Below are 24090 nucleotides of genomic sequence, written 5' to 3'. Positions count from 1 at the left end.
TGCCCAAGTTGTGAACTCTAGAAGCACTATATTTATATAAAAAACACGCCTACAAAAAAGCATTCTTCCCCATTCTCAAATGCCTTTAGGACCTTAACAGTATTTAGAAGCTGCTGACAGTGGACACGGCGCCATTGTTAAAGTGCGTCAATTTGTGGTTCTTTAAAAAAACAAGTTTAAAAATTGATTTTGGCCAGCCCCAGAAATAATGAAAGGCACGCGCCACCATGTAAAATGTTTGCATTTGCAGTGAAGTTCACTCGGTGAAACCCTCCGCTCGTTTTCTCGGTTTTAGCCGGTGCTTATTAAAAGCTTTCTTTTGCATTCAGTGGTGTGTCACTGGCACATTAAATGACAAAAGCGTGTTTCTCAGTTTCTTATGTTCCATGGTAAATTAGCCATCTTCGGAGAACGTGGCAAACTCATTCCTGCTATTTGAACAGTGCTAACGCAGAGTGATCGGCGGGTGATGAGAGCTGGCACAGGCTATGTACACAAACAGGCCCAGACAGGGAGTCTGTCCCCAGCAGGTGGCAGTCAAACAATCACACTGAGCCCACAGGTTGCCTGGTTTGTGTAGACTCCCTGTGAAAACAAGTGCGGGTGGGTTGATGGGGGGAGTTTTACAATTTTGCTAGCGGGGGCTGAAAAGCGATTGCCTTTAAACCGTCAGGTGAGAAGCTTACCTGGAAAGACAGACTGCGAGGTAAGGGAGACCGAAGGGCCTCGCGCTCTAATTATATGATGGTGCAGATGTTGCTAACCTGCAGAAGTGAAGCTGCCAAAGCAACTGGCAACTCCACAATCTAATATATTCACATTCATTTTCCCCTTACTGTAAACATCCGTGGTGGCTTTGGAGGAAAACTGACCTGACAGGAGTCTGCAAGAAACTGGCTATATGTTTGTGATTTACATCCCCACTGAACTTTTTTCCCACTCTCTACGGTTGATTATTAGCTACATTGCACACATCAGTACAGGGTGCACTCTTTACAAAAGACTGAATGCTTTTCTTCTTTCAGCACTGCAGTGCTGTCCGGCATCTTAAAAAACATAAAACACGTCAAACACTGTTTCCTCTTTACTTGCGTGTGGTCACTCTTTTACACAGCTCGTGTCAACAGGCTGCAATGTCCGCACTAATTGTTGCTGCCTGGCTAATTGATGCCAGGGAATTGGCACCATTACTGGGGTCCACTTTGGAAGCGTGTACACCGACAGCACAGAAGTATTTAATGAGTTCAGTCGTAATCAAAGCCACTAGATTTATAATTTTCTGCCACAACTGCATTTTCCACATAATTATGAATTACTCATGCCTAATACGTAATCCATCGCTTGCTGCATAATTGCGGATTTCAACAAAAAAAATTCTAACTTAAGTGCTAGAAAAGTTTTTAAAAAATGGATGCCACTTGTTGTGTGGGCAGTGGCTGATAGATCCTTTACAGGGGTTACTTGGTCACCTTTCAATTCCATACTCCTTTATTCAGGTGTCAAACTGGTATTATTGAGCTGATAGTGTTAGTGTGTGTTATGACAAAATAGTGAAGTAATCCTGCCACATAATTTGATGGTTCTTGTTGTATAACTTGGTCAACCTTCCTACAAAACTTGGTCCTCCCTTACCACATAAATCAAGTGGTCTCTGCTAAAGCGTACTGGGTCTAGGTGATTTTGGCAACTCCTTGCAGGGACCTCAGATGAGCCAGTACTAAAATGAATGAGTATCTCAGTCAGTGCCTGCAGTGTTGCCAGTGCGTGATAATACTTGCATGTGCAGCTCCATTGCTTTGGCAGCTGGCCCCATCCATTCCTGCTTTCTTTCTGATACTTTGGCATACTAAGTGGGTACTTTCTACAATTTCAATTTGAAATGTCTAATAAACAGAACTCAAATTAGCCCGGATGGGCGGCAAATCCTTCTCACACCTAGGCCCCTCACTTTGAAATTCTCTTCCCACTGCTCTCCGTAATGAGACAAGCTATATCAAGTTCCGCTAGTCGCTAAAAACCTGGCTGTTCGATAAATAGAATGCTTTCTGTCTATCACGCCTTGAACTGCTTCTGATCCGGGAACCCCTTTTTGGGTAGCTGTCGCGCATTATAAATGTAAAAACGAAACTAAACTAAACTAAACGGGTCCAAAAAATCTGAAAAAGGTGGGAAACAAAGACATCTGCGCCTTCCACAGGAAACTCTGCGCTGCGGATTTGCGCCACTCCTTCGTATACATTATAACTTAACTCAGGAGCTGATTGCCTCCTAATGTTTGCGTGTGACCTTCGGATTGGATGTTGGGAAGCTGCACTGCACACTATTTCACCACATGCCAAAGAGCTTAGTACAAGACAAGATTAATATTGACATAAACCGTTAATGTATACGTGCAACAAATCATACTTAAATTTGCAATCATGACCACACCACCACGAGATGAATGAAGCAATTTCTGGTGACGCCCTTTGAGGAACCGAAGCCAATTCCGCACCAGTGTTCCTTTTGTAATTAAAGTTTGTGTTGAGTCCCACATTCTGCAGATTTACAATACAGGGCGAACATAAAGGCAACATTGAAGACGGCGGGAAAGTGGAAGGGGCAAGGTAGCGAGGGGAGGAGACTGAATTGAGGGAAGACAGGGCAAGAAAGGGAGGTGGTTAAGGGAAAGGAGCGAAAGAAGGAGAGCATTGCCACACTAGAAACATTGCAGGCGATTTAAGGCTGAGACCTCCCAAAGTGCTTTGGTTCTATCACACAGACAATAATTCAGTCAACAAATGAAATGTGTGCACCCAGAGAAGTCGGAACAGGATCAGCACTAGCGGAGAGGTGCAAGGAATAGAGCTTCCAGGCGCTCACCTGAGGCGCAGAGCCTCTGCTGACCTGCAGTTAGAACCGACAATAATAACACAATGAAAGTGTAATAAAAAAGAAACTCCGAAGTCGCAGGAGACATGGGGCACACTTAGCACAGGGCCGAGAGAGGTTTTTTTTTTCGTATGTAAAAGGCAGGCACAGTCCCATCTCGGCATTACTGCTTGAGTCTGTCTCGGTTAATTGTTCTGGCAGGTAGCTTCCTTCGGTCCTGATCCAATTCCAAAGCGCCGAGGGAGGCGGTGGGTGCTACTTCTGCAAACCAGCTCTTTTTTTCTAGAACAATCTCGGTAAAACAAGAAGCGGACATGCCGATTTTTTTTATTGTGCCTTTTTTATCCTTCCTCTTGAAGGCGAAGCTTGTGGAGCAGGGCGCCCTGTCCTGGGGCCTCAAAGACGAAGGGACGGAGGCGTTTGAAGTTCCGTCTAGCTGCTGCTCTCTTCTTAAAACCAGCCCGCGCCGCCTGCGTCAATGCCATTAAACTGCTTCCCACAGGCGGAGAGGAAGCTGAGCAGCCCCCCTGCACTTCTCGCGGGAGGTGGTCGTAGAAGCAGGCATTATTGCCAATACCGCAAGTCTCATGGCGAGTGAGGGCTTAATGTTACACTTGGCACGAACGGGTGAATGAAGAAGCATTTACACAGCAGGGGTGGGCAAGTCTCATGGCGAGTGAGGGCTTAATGTTACACTTGGCACGAACGGGTGAATGAACAAGCATTTACACGGTGGGGGGAGAAAAAGTAGTCTGTGCAGTAAAGGGGCCAATAGCCGTGGAAGGACACAAATGAATACATGTCCATCATAAGGAGGGACTAACAAGCCTACAACCATTCAGAAGGCAGCATTTAAGACACAAGCTAATGAAAATGATGGGCGGAGAGTGGGTGGAGCTTCCATGAAGCTTCCAAGCTATAGTGTATACTGCATGTCTCAACGAGACAGCGCAAGTGCTGCCTAGTCGAGACCTAAAAATTAAAAAAGGTTGCAACTAGACAGCTTAACCAACACTCTGCTAATCTCTCAGACCAAATTCAACAAGCTGCTTAGGGTTGGTTACACCTTTTTGGTAACTGCTGAAAATGGCGACTGCTTTATCAATCAGCGCACACGTTATTTCGCACAATGCAGAAATTTAAAAACTCAAAGACATTTCTCTTTTCATCGAACATCTAGGCAGACGGGAGTGTCTTCTTTTTGCAGGTCCTATAAAATATTTGACTTTATGGCAGATTTAAGGCAGCTAAAATGACTTGATACACTGAAACGTATCAAATTCTTTATTGGCCAATAATTATACCTTGTGTTTCTTACTGTATTATTTACAATTAGATATTCCTCTGCATTCTAGTCGCATACGCCCACATTACTGTTTTATTTCTTTTCTGGTGTTTTTTTTACAAAAACGTTTTTAATAGACCTTCGGTACAAGTTTGAGGATGCTAAAATGCACATACACCACAGCTGAAAGATACAGTACGTGAGGTTTTAAAGTACTTATATAAAGCAGATCAATTGCTTCTGCTTCAACAAGGTGCATAACAACAGTCTAAGATTGCTTGTAAAGAAAGATTCTCTAGGGCTAAGCATCACATATCCACCTTCTGGGCACCAATGAGTTGAATACCAGTGTGTTTTAATTTTAGCACATTTCGTTACCTCTCATTTCACGCTTTTGTGATTGGACCAGCCTTTCTGCTTCCGCTTTCTCGGTTTGAAGGCGTTCAATTTCTTTTGCAAATTCAGGGATTGTCTGTTAAAAAGATTTCACAGGTGGTTATGCTTTATATGCACTCCTCAATAATATTAGTTATTAAAGCTCTACAAAATATTCGCCTTACATCCTCGATCTGGTATCTTAGCTATGAGGTTTCCGAAGTTGTATGATAACGGGACAAGGTCACAGAAGAAATACATAATAAGATTAATGCAAATTAAATCTCTTCAAGTGCAACGAAAAATTAGAATTTATGAAACTTTTATCACACGCACTTCTGGCTGTATAAGGACAGCAGTATTTGATTGAAAAGAAACAAGTAAACGTATAAATAAAACGAAGACAGTTTATTTTTTATCCTGCAATAATAAAAATAGGGTGCTCCATCTCAATACTTCCCATTTATGAAAGAGGAAAGAATACATCTTCTTAAGTGTATTTTATATATTCATGAGCCAATCCCACCAGAAAAAAAATCATCTATCAACTTTTCTGTCTTTGCCTTCTCCAGCATCCGCCACCTCGTCCTCAAAAGGCACCCATGAAAGCCTCACATTCCTGTGGGGTATTCGAGGTCCCCTGCAAGAGAAGCACACACAGTGCAGCAATTTGAACCATCACTGCATGTACTAAGTTTGTTAGCGCATAAATGGGAGAGATCCCCAACAATGAGAAAGATAATGCGAACATTTGTCTATTTTGCATTGTGCCAATGCATGCTTCTCTTACAGTGCCTGCACGTGGTATATGGGTGTGCTACACTGTCGCCTCACTTTTTTTTACACTGGATTTGCACTTGACTAGATCTGTTAGCATGTGATATTTTGTTTTTCATTTGTCTTTTACTACTGTGTACCGAGCACAATAACATGCAAAGCATCGCCTTTATAGAAGTTGAATCTAGCATTGAACGGAAGTAATATACGTGGAAAAGCAAAACTGAGCATCACTGGACACTTTCTGTTTGCCACACAGCATCCGCTTAGGACAAGTAGCATTGAAATTTAGTAACTGTAACAAAGTGCACACAAAGACAACAAAACAAAAGATGCCTCTTTATTCTTCTACAAGCAATCCACTAAGGATGGTAGAAAAATTCCCTATCCTGTACTTGCATCTGGTCTCTCTCGACTACACATTCAACAGTTGTGGAGAACATGAAACATTCCCACAATGTAAACGTCCTTTATCTAAACAGAACAAAACTGAAATCCTACCCTGTGGTTGCTAGAGACAGCCTCTCTTCCATGTAATTGGCCTCTAGCTTCGTCCCTGTTCTGCTTCCTCTGAGAAGATTAAGATCTGACGTCCTCTCTAACACAAATGTTTCATTTGCCCCTCAAACCCATGCTGTGGTTAAGTTTGGCAATATGCGACTCTTCATGCTTCAGAACATTCTCCATCTTCTGCACACCTATCATCTTATCAACCCAATTACAGTATGTATTTTGATGGAGCAACCAGACTACTGACTGATGTGTGATCGATAGAGGCTTTCCAAAGAACTTAAAGACAGACAGGCATACAAGACTCAAACGTTAGGCAGCCGGGATGCGCCTAAGCCTGTAAAAATACTAATCTAAATTGCATCCCAAAGAGGAACTTTAATCCACCTTTCTAGAATGTAATCTATGAAGGCCCGGTCAAGTACAAATAGAAGCATGTTAGTGTAAGTACTGGTTTATTGTCTGGAGCTCGCAGTAACATGTCCAGCTTCACTGCTCAGTACTCTCCTAGTGACATATACATTCTCTCAATTCTAAATGAAATATTCCAACATAGAATCCCCAGTTGCTAGGCAATACCTTCAATTAAGAATACAACACATCCCCGTTTTTATAATAAAATAAACTAATACATAAGGAACTATCCTACTAAAGCTGAAAGAAAGACGGTTAACATAACAAATAGACAATACAATGAATAAAATCTCTTCAGAACTATTGAGGTTTCCGAGCCTTGACTCCATCAAGTACATAATCCTCTAACCATATTGAAGGTTTCCTCGTCCTTTCCACAACACACTCATCACAATCCTCAAAAGGGATAACTTGCTCAAGTGTCGTTATCTCGGGACTTCCATCCGACTGATTCACATCACTACAAGGCCGAGCTGCTACACTCTGTCTTGCACCTTCAACATTCACCGTGCTCTCCACAATCTCTTCACAATCAGTTTGCACATTAACTCCATCCTTGCATCCACTTTCACCTGAGAGATCAATATCCAACCAATGAAAATCACCAGGAATGTTTTGCTGTGTAGACTTACCACTTCAAAATAATTTGGAAGTTAAAGCAACACAATGCAAATTCTACACTTTACCACTCCTGACTCAAACAGCATTATTCAGGACTTCCACCACTTCCTCTAGCTCAAAAAATTGACTTTCACCCAATCGGCAATGTCAACACTGGCAGGTTTGGCTCCCCGTTCTACATCACAATAAGCCTTGACCTCAGCATGGTGTTCCATCAACTTATTGTGAACTGAAGAGGGAGACCAATGACAAAGTAGAATTATATAACCAAACAGGGTTATACTTCGATCGAGGTTTCCGTCCTCTCATCATTACAAATGGTGAGAGACCAGTGCAACCATTCTTAGTCACTCTGTACGCCCAAACAGCCTTGTACAACTGCGTCATCCAATCAAACCTGGAATTACATGCAGACTGAATAACACCTTTAATCACACGATTAAATCTTTCCACAGCACCATTTCCGCTGGGATTGTATAGTGAAGTAGTCTTATGAATAATGCCAACTTTTGTAAAATAGTCCTTAGCAGCATTAGACATAAACTGAACACCATTGCCACTCAAAATGGTCCTCTGTAACCCTTCAGATACAAAGGTCTTATTAAGATATTCCAAAATCACAGCAGTGTTAATTGCATCCACAACTTCTACGATTGGACACTTTGAAAAAAGATTGAGTAAAACAATAACATACTTTTGCTCATTCCCAACAGGTCCAAACAAATCAATGGCAATAGAATCCCAAGGACATTGAGGAGGTACACATTCCAACATGGGGGGCCATAAGGTTTGTAATGTTTTATCTGCCATGGAATAGTTCCTACATTTCCTTACATATCTCTCCACATCTGCATCGACTGCAGGCCACCAAAACAAATCTCTTACAACATTTTTGGTCCTTACAATTCCAAAATGACCATCATGACACAACTGGATAATTATTTTGCGCAACCCAGTTGGCGGTACAATTCTCTTGCCTCTAAGAACAGTGTCATTCTCGATACTCAATTGTGATCTGACCTCCGAAAGGGTCTCAAATTCTCATTACATTTGGACATATTTGCCCAATTATTTTGAATACATTCAATAACTTGTTTAAGTACATCGTCTCTTCCACACTCAAGCAACCATTCCTCTTTGCTTACAGCACAACCCACATCATCATGCACAAATGCCACTTGAAAATTGTCACAAACATCATCTTCACAATCTTCTAACTTGAGCGGCAATCTTGATAAGCAGTCTGCCAAAATGTTGTCCTTACCCGGTAGATACACCACTTTGTGAATAATAGACAACCTATCAATCCTAGCAGAAGCATTCACAGTGCCTTCTGTTAGCAGTTTAACAAGAGGTTTGTGATAGCAAAATATAGTGACAGGTTTTCCCCACACAAAGGCTTTAAATGATTGAGGGCCCAAGCGCAGGCTAAAGCCTCTCTTTCAATTGCAGGATACCTTGCTTCAGTAGGTGTCAAAGCTCTTGATGCAAACAAAATAATTACCTCTTTACCAGTAGTATCCTTTTGGGATAGTACAGCTCCTAATCCTTTTCCACTTGCATCAGTGATAATATAACTATTCAGATTCGGATTGAAACCTTCTAAGGCATGAACTTTATCAATGGTTTAGTGAGGAAAAGGAATTCTTATTGACAGGTTTTGGACCATTCAAATTTAACTCTATTTTTTAACAATTGTCGCATATTGAAGCATCTGGTAGCGAAATGGGGAATACTTTTTGAGCAATATTCCACAAGTCCTAAAAAGGATCTTAACTCATCCTTGTTGCTGGGAGTAGGCGCCTCTTTAATGGCATTAACCAAGGTAGCCTTTAGTTTAACCCCATCAACGCTAATTTCATGTCCCAGGTATGAAACTTTCTCTTCAGTGAAATTGCACTTGGACAATTCAACAGTAAAGCCATTATCTCTTAAAATACCCATTATATTTTTAAGTGTACAATCATGACTTGTTTTGTTTTCCCCATAAACAAGGATATCATCTTGAAAAAATCTGGTGCCAACAGTTTTGTTAAACAGTTTAAACATCAATCTCTGAAAGACTGCGGCGGTGGATGCTAGTCGGAATGGTATTCTTTTAAACTGAAAACAACCAAAACGTGTGATGAAGGCTGTAAGTTGTTTAGAATCAGGTGTTAATGAAATTTGGTGATACGCCGATGACAAATCGATTGTCGAGAAAACTTTTGCATTCTTTAAGCTACTCACCATTTCATTGATTTTGGGTAAGGGAAAACGGTCAATTACAATATTTTCATTAAGATGGCGTAAATCAACACACAAACAAATTTTACCATTGCTTTGTCGTGTGACAACTAAGGGAGAAATCCACTCTGAACCATCGATGGTTTCAATGACATCCTCTGCAACCAATTTGTTCAATTCGTTGGTCACTTCAACCCTGAGTATAATAGGAATGTTCCTACATTTATGAATTTTAGGAGTTGCACTGCCTTTTAAAACTATGCTATGCTCGAAATTTTTCAGCTTGCTCAAAACCTTGCTGAAAACTTCAGGAAATATAGTCGACATACTGTTAGCTATAAATGTTCCCTCATCCACCACTTTAACTTGGTCCTCACTATTATGAGCCAGCACAATGTGTAGCTTGCCTTGATCGACCCAACCTAATACTGGTGGACCTTTCTTTGCAATGTATAACTTAGCACGAATACTTGTTCCTTTGAATCTAAAGGTAAACCACCTGTACCGCAGCATTTCAATTTTTTCACCAGAATATCCATGAGGATGTATATCTGGTTCAAGTAAGGTATCGCCCACTTTATGTATGAACTTACTGTTCCACAATTCTTCGTGGATGATAGTATATAGTGAGCAAGAATCTGTGATTTCTTTTATCTCAACACCATCAATGCTAAGCAAACATCCAGGTTTGTTCATAGTAGCGTTGACATCAATGTTAAGAATTAATTTGTCAGAGAGATTTAAAATATTGTCGAAATTACTCTCATCAAACTCTCTATCATAATCATTCTCCGGAAAGTCTGCCTCCAATACACATTTAACCCCAACTCTTTTCCTTCTGCACACTTTGGCATAATGGCCCATAATACCACAATTAGTACATTTCTGTTTTAAAGAATGAGAATATTTGCTGTGAGCTAAATGGTCCCTACTATTACACCTGTAAAATCTGAATTTACTCACGATAGTTGTTCTGGTTTGAGGTTTGCACTGCTTTTGAACAACTTTGTTATTGACCTTAGCAACAACACTCTAACTTTTACTTTTGTCAGTTAATTCTTTAGCACATTTGCCTGACATTTCTCCTTTGCGTGCAATACTGATAATGTCAACCAGGGGAGAGTCACCATTCACCCACAAACAAACTTGAACAGTTTGATTGTTTGTGTGCATGACAAGCTGATCTCGTATGCAATCATCTAAAAGATTCCCAAACTTACAATCCAGGGCTAGTTTCCTTAACTCAGCTACATATTGGTCAACAGTTTACCCATCAAGCTGTTTACGTTGAAAGAATCTGTATTGAATTATGCCAATACACACTTTAGGTGCGAAATAGCTATCAAGATCATTTAAAGCTGCAAGAAAAACATTAGCATGTCCTACAATAGGTGGCTTAGGCATTTGATTGTAAATAGTTAAACAATAAGGTCCTAAGGAATGTAATAAGATGCGTTTCTTTTGTGCAGTATTCATTTTCTTCTGACTCATCAATAGCTGCAATACAATTTAAAAAATAGTCTTTCCACTCACTCAATTTAAGTGTAGGTTCCGCACCATATGGCCAAAAGGAGTGTGGAGTACATATTTAAAAACTTTGAGTTGCCATGTTAAAGGAGTAGGTATAACTTGAATTATACAATAAGTTACAATGTAAATGGAAATGTAAATGTAAATGTTGTAGACGTGTAAAGCGCACAGCTGCCCAAGCAACGGGGCGTCCCGGCGCTGTAGACCGCTGGGGAACCCGTCCTGGCTATCCCTGTGAGATGGTCCCTTTCTGGGTATGAACAATGTAAAAATAGTACCCTGAATAAGAAGCACAATGGAGTAAGATTAGTATAATAACATAACTTATGGTGCAGTGCTAGTACTCAACACTATGAAATGTAGTATACGTCAATGCCGATGTAGTACAATACTGTAGTACAGTAATAGTACTCAGCACAATAAAATGTGTTGAAGTCGCTTCCCCTGTAGAAAAATACCTTGAATCTAATCGTAATTGTCACCGCAGGAGAGAAGATCAGCCGTTTTATCCAGTTGCAGTAAACCTAATGAAAGTAGTCCATGTACCTTGAATCCAATTGTAATTGGATGAAGAATCACCGCAGAAAGGAAGAGCACAATCGTTTATCCGGTTGCAGTAAAACTTAATAAAGTACTTTGTGTAAACTGTCAGGATGCCAATAAAGATTAATTGAAACAAAATGGCGGCACGCACATGCTGCGTAAGGTCACGTCTTTTGACCTTGACGCTTGCGTGAGGACGTGCAATGCGAGGAGACGCATAAGGAGGAACATTCACCACGACGAGAAGTTCCAAAGGGAGGCTCCGAGGATGAAGATTCTAAGTGCCGAGGAGCTCGTCCAAGGCTCAAAAGATGAGGCCATATTGTTAAGTACCAATACACATAAGCAAGTTAGGGTAAGTACTGGTTTATTGTCAGGAATTCGCAGTAACATGTCCAGCGTCACTGCTCAGTACTCTCCTAGTGATCTATACATTCTCTCAATTCTAAATGAAATATTAAACATAGAATCCCCAGTTGCTAGGCAATACCTTCAAGTAAGATCACAACAGCCCCCTTTAAGTGGCAGAAATTCATAGTGTTCCATGGATCCCTACCTGAATGCACATCTAAGTACCTCTGATTCAGAAAAACACCTTAAAACTGAGCTATGGAGAAGATATTTGGCTTTAGATGTTTCAATGATCTGTGATTGTAAAATATAAGACAACTCATCATATCCTTCCAAACTTACATTCAGAATTCAACTTGTATCCTGTTTTCTGCTTTTTTTCTTTATTTTTATGTTAGCACTCAAAATGTATCATAAGATGACAACCATCACTTTACTAAACCTCTAACCAAATACACGAACCACAGCTCACTCCCTCAGGCAAGTTATTGGGACCCCAAACACACAAACAATGATGAGAGGAATGCTTGAAAGTACTCTAATCGCTGGCAATCGCTCAAGGTAACATTCTAACCCATTGTTCTTTTGCCCACTGTGCCATCTCAGTTTGGAACCAGCCATATGCAAATCAGGCTTGATCCATCTCCAATTGGAAGAGTCTAGTTCGACTGCCAGGCCAGGTCCTCCCTGTACCATAATACACGAAACACAAGACCAGTTTCGCTCAGAGAGAGGATCCTCAGTCGGTTGTAACTTGGTTCCAGTGGCGCAGTGAACACAAGACCCACGTCTGGGCATCTCCTTGCCATTTGAGGGGTTGGGATGGCTTGAAACATGCAAAAGGTGATGGGAGGAATGCTTGCTTGCAATTTATCTAACCACTGGCAATCGCTAAGGCTAGCATTTCAGCCCATCATTCTTTTGTCCACCATGGCACCTCATTTTGAACCCATCTGTATGCAAATCAGTCTTGGCCCTGCTCTAATAGTAACACAAGCAACCCAAAAATGGTTTCGGCAAGACTTTGGTCCTGTGCTCACTGTGCTACTAGAAATAAGCTGCACCAAGTAGGTTGGAATACTATACTGAGCCATCGCCCTATTGCTATGCAAGCATAGTGCTTCCCAGTGATTAGAGACATCTGCAATATACATATTAGTGAGGTAGTCTTGTCTCTAAAGCAAAAACTAGATTTTAAAGGTGGAACTGGCAAGGTAAAATCATTTGTCATTGTTATGATGAGGTGCAGGATGTGCGCACTCTTGCAGGCTGATCATGTGTAACAAGCAACTATATGGCCCAGTAGCTCAAGAAAGACTACGGGCCTCATTTAGATCGCGGTGGCGGGGTACTCCATCACAACGGTGATGGACATCTCATCCGCCTAAATGTAAATCCCATAGGATATAATAAGACTTATATTTCAGCGGACGGGATATTCGTCACTGTTGTGGTGGAGTAACTCATTCACCAAGATCTAAATCAGGCCCTAGGTGTCCCATGAGTCAACAGGACTAACAACACTTGTCAATGGTGACAACCTTCTTGAAAGCATGGGGTATATGTTCTTATGGTCCACAGCATAGAATCATATCCATAGTTGCTGAGGCTAGAACTTGTAGTTGGAACCTATGATTTGTTCTTACATGTAGCTGAGGAACGGCATCTTGGAATCAGAGAAGTACATTCCAAGAATTATAGACTCGCACTTGTTGGTGTCATCCATTAAGACTATACACTCAATTGCACTTGTTTGATTTCACCAAGCGCCATCTTTAGGATTGTGAACTCTATTGCACTGATTAATCTACACTGAGTTACCAGTGTTTGCTATAAATGTTTTTATAAACTTCAATGGAAGTATATTAGCACCAAATATTTGTTTTATGTTATGCTGACATCAATGATAGTAACTATCTAGAACCAGGGGTAGAAAGCAAACACACAGTATTAACACTTGCATTGCATATTACAGTTATCCACTTGTCATTTCAAATGTAAACTAAGTATCGAAGGATATTTTCTAATATTGAAGGGCGCTCTTGTTAAAAAACAACCGATTTGTAACCCTGATTTCGATACACTGTCACTATATTCAGCTTAATTATATGTGGTAGGCCAAATGCTTACGTAAGCAGGGAAAGAAAAACTCATCAAGCTTTACAACAGCTTTCCAAGTATTACCTAAATACACTGGAGATATTAGAAGCAGCATGCAATTTTTCAGAGCTTTTGATTTAAATTTCCTCAATTCTAAAACAACCTGAACATCATTTAGGTGTACCCAGGGGTTGCAATTTCAACCCCTGGCTTGCCCCTTGCTAAAAAATGGCAAAACATTTGTGACCTCTAGCGTCACAGGAGGCAAAATCAGTGCCAAGTACAGAGGGGCAGTGTTGTACAGAGGGGATTAGCATAGCGTGTAAGTATGTACCTTAAATATAGAATGTGGCATCACTGGAGTTCTGGGGTGATGCTATTTTATGACAGAGGTGAATTTCTCCCCAGTCAGTTGTCTGCTGGCTGGAGAGAGACCACCAACTGCAGTGTACCTTGTGCGCTTAATAGATACTTTTATTAATCCTATCCTCATCGCCAATCTTGAGATTGGAAAACTCTGTAGATTGTGTGGGATTAATATAAGTACAATTTGGAGCAATGAGGGATAAGATGATCAGGGATCCGTTGATTGTCCAGTGCTGGAATAAAAAATGAAAGAGAAGCTGTGGGCAGCGAAAAATCCCACATTATGCAACACCATTGAAATAGCTAAGGTGGTAAAACAGTCGAATTTGTGCATGAGAAAAATGGAAAACAACGCAGGTGTCCTGTGTATCCAGCAGGAGGAGATAGTGGTACTTAGCACCGAGAAAGGAAGCGTTAATCCATGAAAAAAAGGAGTACTAAATAATAAGTATATTGGAAGCACTTTGAGGTCGACTGATGTCACCAAACATCTTGAAATGATGCGTACTAGATGTGAGTGTAGTTTTCACACAGCAGAATCGTTTGCAATAGGTAGGGAGTGTAGACAATGTGGACGCAATGGCCATTTTGCTAGGGTGTGTACAGTAAGCAGCAAGTTCAAGGTGGCAGCTGAGCAGGAAGCTGTGGAGGGTACCGAGAAAATAACTGATAGGAATTTATGTATAGATGGGATATACCTGTAAGGAGGACTAGTCCCAGTGCGTTGTTTGTAATACAAGGAGAAAGTGTTCAGTTGATGGTGGATTCTGGATCATTCTGCACAATTGTACCTAAAGATATTTTTATGCGACACTGGCCAAACGTATAGTTACTCCCAAAAGATATAAACCCTGGTGGGTATCAAGGGGAGAAGACAGACATAACAGGCTACATGTCAACTGAGATAACGTTTTCAATAAAGATGTGTGAAGGGTAAGGTGTATGTGGCATGGAGTGGACTGCCAATTTTTGGGTGGCTACATCAGTATGATCTGCATATAGTCATCAATCCAGGAGCACCCAATCAGGTCATGGTGGTGGATGAGGTTACTGTGGAAAACTTAGTGGAGGGGGCAAGTGGAGTATTTTCAGAAAACATAGGTGAACTCAAGGGTTATGTGCATAAAATAGTGGTGAGGCCGAATGCTGTGCCTATGCAGCATAAAGTGCAGAAGGTCCCTATTATTGCAAGGCAAGAAGTGAAAAGTATGTTGGAGGAGATGGTTGACCAGGGGATAATAGAACTTATAGAAACATCTAGTTTGATTTCTCGGGCAAATCTGATGGTAGTTTCGGTTTCTGTGTGGACCTGCTACCTTAAACTGAAATATAATTGTGGATAATTATCCACTTTCGAACATTAATGAGCTGGTGCTATTGTTAAAAGGAGGAACGTTTTTTATAAGCTAGATTTTCATAGTGCATACCATCAGATTAAGCTGCACTGAGATTCCAAGGACCTCATGACATTTATGACCACTGAGGGTGTGTTCCAATTCACAAGGATGCCCTTTGGCCTTGCGTCAGCGGGCAGTGTATTTCAAAGGATGATGGGTACAATTTTGAAAGGGTTGGAAAAAATGGTATATTTTCAGGATGATGTGTTGGTGTTCAGGGACAAAAAGGAGAAACATAATATGGTTTTGAAAGAAGTATTAGATAAAATGGCTGATGCAGGTTTGACACTCAAAAGGAAAAAATGCAAATTTTGTGTGGAAGAAGTAGAAAAGTCTTGGGTATCAAGCCCAAGAGGCATCTCTTGGAGACTATATGGAGGGCGGCCACTCTTGGACTCATCGAGTACTATGCGAAGTTTGTTCCACATTTTTCATAAAAAACTGAATAAATCAAGAAGTTGTTCGGAAAATGGTGTGTAAGCATGTGTAGGCTGTGGATCAAAAAGAGGTTTCTGAAAATATAAAAAATGAAATATGTTCTGCGAATGTATTCACACCGTTTGACACAAAATTTACATCCATTTTGACAGTAGATGCCAGTGCGATAGGAGTTGGGCTGTGTTAGCGCAAGTCCATAAGGCAGGTGAGAGGATGGTAGCTTTTGCTTCCCGTTCTTTAACTGCATTGTAAAGGAATTATTCAATTATAGAGGGGGAGGCTTTGGCTGCTGCATGGGCAGCAGAGTGCTTCAGGATGCGTTTGTGTGGGGTTTTTTTGTGCCATGTACAGACCACAAGCCACTAGTGAAGATTCTGTCCCCAGGAGAAGCGGGGAGGGATCTGCGAGGTTGGCCAGGTTGGCAGCTCGCTTGCAAGAATATCAGACCAAAATTGAATACATTCCAGGTTAGAGAAATGCACAAGCAGATGGGTTGTCCAGATCGCCATTACCTTGGAAAGATGTAGACATTTTGAAGGTGGAATCCTATGACAAGGAAGTTGTGGGGCTATTGATAAGGTACGGTGGTATGAATGTATAACTGGTGATGGAGTTTTAAAACAGGTTCTGGATATGATAGTGAAGGGTGGCAGGTGCGAGAGTATGGTGCTAGTTGCAGTGAGACCTTTTGTGAAGAGTTTGAATGAGTGGTCTGTCTGTAGGGAAAAGTCAATAGTCAAAGTAGACAAGTTCGTTCCTCCACAGGAGTGAAGATTTGAATAGTTCAAATTGGCATGTGAAGGTCATTTGGGGCAGTCACTCACAAAGAGGAGAATACAAGAACCTTTTTGGTGGCCTGACCAACAAGTCCCGGATTGGGTTGAGAGGTGTGTGGACTGCAAGGATGGTGAGAAAAGATTAAGAATAGGGAATCAATCAATCAAGGGTGAAGTTGTGGACCCAGGTCTACCCTGGCATACTGTTTGTATGGATTTTTTAGGATCATTGGGGACGTGGCCACAGCATTGAAGTTTGGTATGGTGATGGTTGATGTTTACTTCAAGTGACTTATTGTGAAATGTATGTATGAAGTTACGACAAGAAACACCATCAGGGTGTTGGAGGAGATTTTTAGAGAAGAAGGGTATTTGCTGTAATTTATTGAAGATAATGGTACACAGTTAACTTCAGTGGAAATGACTAATTATTTGACATTTTGTGGTGTTTGTGCACTCACGTACCTCGTTCTATAACCCACAAGTGAATGGTATTGTTGAGAGGGCCAACCGTATGGCAAAGGGGGTGTTTCAAATGGCGGTAGAGAGTAGTAAAAATATTAAGAACATGGTAGATGACATGGTTTGGGTTTATCGCACCACAGAAAATGGAGTGACGAAGAAAATACCCTTTTGTGTGATGAGAGTGAGCAAAGCTAATACAAAAATGCTGCCTGCGTCGATGAAAGTAATTTCTGCTCAGGCAAAGGCTGAGGAGGACAAGGTGAATAAGTGGAAGGGGAAGGGGAATAGGATAGTGGAAGGTTATTGGGTGAAGTGTTAAGCCAGGACGTATTGGGAGTGGATTTACAGAGTTTTGGGGTCAATTCAAGGTGAGGAGTGTGCATGGGTTGGTTGTGGTCTTCGAAAATGGAGAAAGGTGGAATTTGAGAAGGGTGGCTTTATATGAAAGAAGAGGTAGGGCGGGTACGGTGAGAAGGGAAGCTGGATGTAATGATGAAGGTTTGGGGTGTAGTAGTTTCATGTTAATGAGTGGTGACGAAGTGTTAGATGAAAAGTCGCTGAGTGTGGCATTGAGTGGTAACGTTAATGAGACCGTGTTGAATGAACGAGTTGAGAGGAGTGGTAGGCTACTGAAACGCAGAATCCCACCAAAGTATCTTGAGGACTATGTATGTGTTGTGAAGGCTAGAATAAAGGATGGCGTTGTGTGGACCTCATGGGGTGTGTTCATATTGTACACAACTTGATATACGCACGCTTTGGGTGGGTATAGTGTTTGTATTTTAAATGTTTGGCAGAATACTGTATTTGAGTAAAAGGGGGAAGATGTATTGTACTTAGGGGATTAGTATAGCATGTAAGTATGTACCTTTAATATAGAATTTGGCATCACTGGGGTTCTGGAGTGATGCTGTTTTTTGATAGAGGTGGATTCCTCCCGAGTCAGTTGTCTGCTGACTGGAGAGGGACCACCAACTGCAGTGTACCTTGTGCACTTAATAAATACTTATAGTAATCCCACACTCTCTACCGAGTTTTCTAGCAACAAAAGGCAGCTCACTGTTATGGTAGTTGGAGTTCTGTTTGTCTTCTTTTCTGCCTACTTTTTATTCTTCTAATTGTGAATAATACGTTATTATTCACTATTAGTGTGTCATATAATGTAGTACTGGGAGCTGGTAAGGGACCTTTTCTGGGAGTTGAGGTGAGTAAAATAGTTTTTAAATGTATGTTTTGTGCATGCATATGGGTGAGAGTATGTAAGTGAGAGATAAGCAGCATAAATGTGTGAGCTTGTGTCTGAGCATACGTTTTGGTGAATCAGGTTTAATTGACTTGGCATAGATTAATGGACTTGGACATTTGATGAGTGCCCTTTCAGAGCTTATGGCTTTTTAGCAAATGTATATGTGTGCTTTAAAATGCACCATTTGATTCCATGTTTTTTAAGTGTATTATTGGTAGCAGAATCCCACCATTCCCGAGTCATCTTTCTCTCAATTTGCTGGTTCACCACAATTCAGGGCAAATACTTGTCCTATCACTTTTAAATATGACGTTGGCACCCCAACACAAGTGGAATGTAAAAAAGGCATTTGTCTGTGTTGTTATACTAATCATGATTTTATGATGGAATTTCAGCAATGTCAATTATCATGATGACATCAGGTTTAAGGTTCTCTGACATTACTTTCTGGGAAGAGTTAGAGTCATATGTCCCATTATGTCACCTCCTGTGATGTCAATAAGGACAAAGGGTGTGTGATATCACACCATACTATTGCATTTTGGTGTATCAACATCCATATTAAACAGTACAAGTTACATTTAATACATGTAACTGCATTCACTTTTTATGATACTATAAATAATGGTATTTGTGAACTAACAGTACAAAACATTACAGTATCACCGCTTAAGGAATTAAAAGCCCTTCTTATCTAATGTTGGGTTCCAAAATCTGATTAGGTTACATTAAAACAGTGACAGTATCTGTGAAGCAGGAGAAGCATTCTGGTTACTCTGTGTAAACAACAATCCATGTCCAACTAAATTTCCAGTTCACCCCAATGTGAATTTCTCAGAATCCCTTTTAGAGGGCATGCAGGGGTTACTAAGGCCAATCATGAAGGTTGAGGCCTTTTACTCCTGATGTACCAGTGCCAGACTTACTATGTATCCTTAACAACTGTGCCACACCACTTCTGCACTGTACCCCATCTGCACTTGACTCTCAGGATAGCCTGGTCAAAGTAGTTTAAGGCTCCCTCGGGGACGAGAAGTGGATACAGGAATTGGAAAACAGGCTCACAATTCAAAATGCACGCAGGAATAGAAATAAATCATTGTCCTGCCAAGTACTCACTTTTATGAAGAAAGAGAAGTACTTTGTTTCTACTGCTAACCACACAAAGGAAAAATACAACATCCATAAACAATTATACAGTCCTCCCCTGAGGTCAGGGCTCTAGTGTTACTGTGACGGTTCCCTGTCCAACTCACTCCTCGCTCTTAGTGATTGTGGTTATCCCCATTCACTATTGGTAACATCCAGGGTATGCCCCACTAGTAGTCCAAGTCTCAAGAGTCCACCATGACTCTAACCTAAGGTCAAAAGTGTTCCACCGCTACCGTGCTACTTTATCAGCAAATTCAGCTAGGGCTGACAGGTCCTAAACCAGTCTTACTCACAGTGGCAGGTGTGAAGAGTTTGGAGTTCCTGAGTGTGCCCCATCTGTGGGTGCTGGCAGCAGTTGAAGCTGAGTACAAGTGAGTCAGCCCACTCAGAGTGAGTAGTCTCTCATTGCAGTTGTATTTCGGAAGCAAGCAGAGGTTCTCTGCAGCTTCTTCTGCAGGGTAAGCGTTGAGTTTGTCTCTTTTCGGATTGTCTTGGGTCCCTTGCCTGGGTGATGGTGAGCAGGTGCTCCCACAGCGCAATACACTTCCCCAGTGAAGAGCACAACCAGTGGATGTCCTTGGTGCTCCTGGTGAATCTCTCCGACATATGGGGTAACCGCAACTCAGTGCCTTTGGGCCCCTAGCCGATTACACAGTGAAATTGTTCTTGGTGACTCCTCCTGGCATACGGTGTCATAGTTCGCTATCACACAAAGCTACAGCCTTTACCACACAGCAGTCTTTTCCACAGCGGCCCCTCTTGCATATGGGTTGCCACCTGCTGCCGCACAAGGCTGCTGCATTTTCTGCACAGCAGTCTTTTCCTTAGGAGTCAAACCTGGCACGAGGTTGCCAATTCGGCACTACGCAGTTCCCAGCCCAATTGGAACAGTGGGACAGATGGCTTATTTCATGGAGGCCCTCTCCTGGCAAACAGCAGTTGTTGACTTTTTCCTGCACTTGGGCAATGACCCAGTTGGTGCAGCAGTCGTTTCTTCACACCTCGCCCAGGCATCCCACTCGACAGGGCTCCCCACTGGAACTAGATTCTCTACAAAGCTCTCCTCTTCCTCACAGGGCACACTGGACTTGGCAAGCAGGCAGGAGCTTGTCCTCAAGGCTCCAAGGCAGGTGGTCTTGGATTCCCTGGGTGATGTTCTCCCACCCATCAGGGAGACTAGCATGCCTTGAGCCCTAATCCTGGTCACAGGCAGAAGTCTCATAGAGTTTCCCCTCCTCATACAACCCATCTAGTTGCGTGGACGATGACAATTTTTGGGGTCTCATATTCCCCTTCATATTGTCCACTTCCAGCAACAAATGTGATTTAGGGTCTGAGTTTTTAAGTTTTACGTTGGGGTTCTGATTTGTTTGAAGTTCCCACTCCTCTGTTACCTTTTCCTTTTGAAAAGCAGTCTGTCACTGCTGGGGTATCGTCACAGCTGATAATCCAACAAAACTGTCCACAGGAGTGACTAGAGTTCACACCTGAATATCAGCCACAGTGCTATGTGCATCAAAAGATTAGCCCAGTGCCCCCAACCCTAATCTTTATGATCCTCTTATCAGCCCCATCTCCTTCCTGAGATGTGCCTAGGCCCCTTCCTTGTGACCTCTCACTGAATCAAAGGGCAACCTTTGAAGTGTACAGGGAGGTCTTGCTCTCCCTTTCCCAGCAATACACAAATCTGTCTGGGGGATCTCTCTACCTTCTCTCCATGTTCCACCGAGCAGGCCAGGAGCTCTAAAAGAGAACCCAGGACCTCCATGTGAATGGCATCCCAATTCACAGGCACACATACAACCAGTGCATGTATACAGCATGTATGCACTGCACAGTACTGTATCCTCCATGTGTACTGTACCACAGAGGCACACATACATCCAGCACTTGTATTTAACATGCACGCACTACCCAGCATTGTATCCTTCATGTACTCTATCACTCACACGCACACCTACATTCAGCAAATGCGCTTTAACATGCACACACTGCATCCATCATGAATGTACCACTCACAGATACACATACACCCAGCACATGTATTTATCATGCATTCACAGCACAGCACTACATCCTTCTGGTTATGTACCACTCATAGGCACATATACATCCAGCACACACATTCACCTTGTTCACACTGCTCAGTACTGCACAATCCCTGTATTGTACCATTCCGAGGCACACATAAACCCAGCGAAGATACACCACCTGTGCGCTGCGCAGCACTTCACACCAAACCGTAGCAGGCCAATGGTGAGTTAAGCACACAGCAGCTGAAATGTTAAAATGAGTGAGCCTGTAGGCCTCACACCGGTGACACAGGTTAGAAAGGACCTGTTCACTTCTACTGATCAGTATGCTGCCGCCACCACCATGCTCGTGCTGCCTAACCCTTGGTGAAGGCTGCAACCTTACACGACTATTGGGCTAGGGTTTTGGGAGACCCTCGAAGTCCAATAAGACTACAATCCGTGAGACAGGCCTATGTCATGACACACACACATCATTCGTATTTGCCTATGTCAACAAAAATCAGCATTTAAGATCCAGTACAGTTGGGCACTCAGGGCAGGGGTGCACGCCCATTACCATGAAGAGGACTTTTCAGTCCCAACAGCATCCATTCTCCCTCATACCTTAGCTTGCTGTGTCAGCTGTGCAACCTCAAGTTTTAAACCCTCTTTATGAGATAGCTCATCTTGCACTTGGTGCTGGAGTGCAACATTCTCCCTTTTCAGACTTCTTATCTCATCCCTCTGAAGATTGATTTGCGTCTCGTACTCCTGCTTCTGGATTTCAAAGCTTTTCTGCAGTATTCTGTGAAAATAAACAAAGATGAAAAAATGATATAAAGTGTAATTATTATTAACTAACCTAACAAGTGTCAAAAACGGTCACGTGTTGATGCCATGTGCAGTCCTAAGCTGCTATAAATTAACAATTCAGATAATTTGTGGCATTATCCAGAATATGGCAGATGTGATACTCCATCACAACTGTGGTAGGTATACTGTCCACCTTATTATGAGCACTCGTAATACAGCAGACAGTTTATCTGTGAAGTTTACACAGTGTATCTCATCTGTCAAAATCTAAATAAGGCATTTAGATATTAGGGTTCCTTCTTTTGAATGAAGTTCCACTGTAAAGTCCTATACCAAAGAGATTGGTATTTAAGTGAAGTATTTTGTCTGTGCGTGGCTGTTCAGTATTTAGTAACTAAAAATGAAAAATACAATTCCTGTATAATGTTCGATGCACATTTTTCACAGAAACACAAATGGATAAAAAACCACTTTTATAGAAGTGCCACTATATATTGTAATTGAAAAAAAAATAGCTGTGTATGCCTATGTTTTATTGTCTACCAGATTTCCCCATGAAAGAAAACATTTCAGTCTTTTCTGCACTCCTCATTTTGTTAATTGTTGGCGTAAAGTTTTAAAGAGTATAATAATTAGGATATTTTTAAATTTGTCATGCAGCAACTAAAGTGCTTCCCTATTTTCCCAGAGACTTTTTAAGGTATGGGCAAAGTGGGAAAGTGTCCGAGACCCTCATCTTTAAAAGTGTCCCTATGGAAAGTGCTCTTTGTGTGTCTTCTCTTGCCTTTTCTCTATCTTAACCTTTTCCCTCTCCAATGGTAAAATATTTCAAACGTTTTTGTGCGATTCCATTTCTAAACGTTTAATGTGCAGTTTAATATTATTGGCATGTGCAAGCTTTAATTAGCACAAAATTGATATTCAAATTTAAAAAACTGTTCCTGAGCAGAAGGCCCATAAATATGTCTTGCCTGAGTCCCCAAAAATCCTTAATATTTACAGCACCTGCACTCCTTTACTTGAAATGTTTATGAAACATAAGAAATTGACAATAAAGCTTCTAAGAAGTGTTAAAACCATATAAGCTAAACACTGGTGGTTCCACAATGTGCTACAACCCTACCAATATGTAACTCCTTATTTAAAAAAAGAGCACATTTTAGACATTAAAAAAATTGGTTGGATACCTATTAGACCTGGCATCCTTGGTGTGTTTTTCACCGAACATTTTACCCTCAATCCTCCTTTTTGCTGACATTGTTTTTGCTGGCTGTAGGACTCAGTGCACGTTACCCCTGCTAAATAGTCCTAAAGTCCTTGTGCTCTTTCTTTAACACTTGGTAATAAATGCTAATACTCATTTGTCATATTTAATTTACTTCTAAGTCCCTAGTAAGGTGACACTGCCTGTGCCCAAGGCATGCAAATCAAATGCTAGTAGTGGGCCTGCAGCACTGATTGTGCCACCTACTTTTTGGTTTTGCATTTATTTATTAGCATTGCAAATAACATTACTAATGTGTCCACAAGTGTGAATCCCTGCTACCCCACTAATATGAATTGTACCACATATATTGTAGTGTTCAGTATACACTGGGTATTAAAGCACTGCAGGCCGGAGGGCCGCAGCCTACCATGCCCCCCAACCGGCACTTATATTGTCAAGTGTGAAAAGAGAAAATAGGTAATGTGCCACTCACTTAAGTAGCACTTTAAATATACCTCAGGCATGCCATTGCAGACCCTGTGTGAAGTTTCCAACTGCAATTTAGACCTGATGTAATAAACAGTTTGCCAGGCCCAACTTTTTCTTTTTAAT

General features: G+C 41.5%; 1 protein-coding gene across 2 annotated transcripts in view; it reads right to left on the bottom strand.

Annotated features, from left to right (window-relative positions):
* Window positions 1–24090, bottom strand: part of MYO5C (myosin VC) — a 1024918-nt gene that overhangs the window by 378748 nt on the left and 622080 nt on the right. For both annotated transcript variants that reach the window (XM_085644174.1, XM_085644175.1), the window contains exons 25-26: window positions 22083–22263; window positions 4535–4628 (exon numbers count right to left, since the gene is read on the bottom strand). In XM_085644174.1, the coding sequence (XP_085500300.1) occupies window positions 4535–4628; window positions 22083–22263 (275 nt within the window). The remainder of the gene's footprint in view (window positions 1–4534; window positions 4629–22082; window positions 22264–24090) is intronic.

The sequence above is a fragment of the Triturus cristatus genome, chromosome 3_1, assembly GCF_964204655.1.
Source record: "Triturus cristatus chromosome 3_1, aTriCri1.1, whole genome shotgun sequence".
NCBI classification, from domain to species: Eukaryota; Metazoa; Chordata; class Amphibia; order Caudata; family Salamandridae; genus Triturus; species Triturus cristatus.
This window is presented reverse-complemented; position numbering and strand designations above follow the sequence as displayed.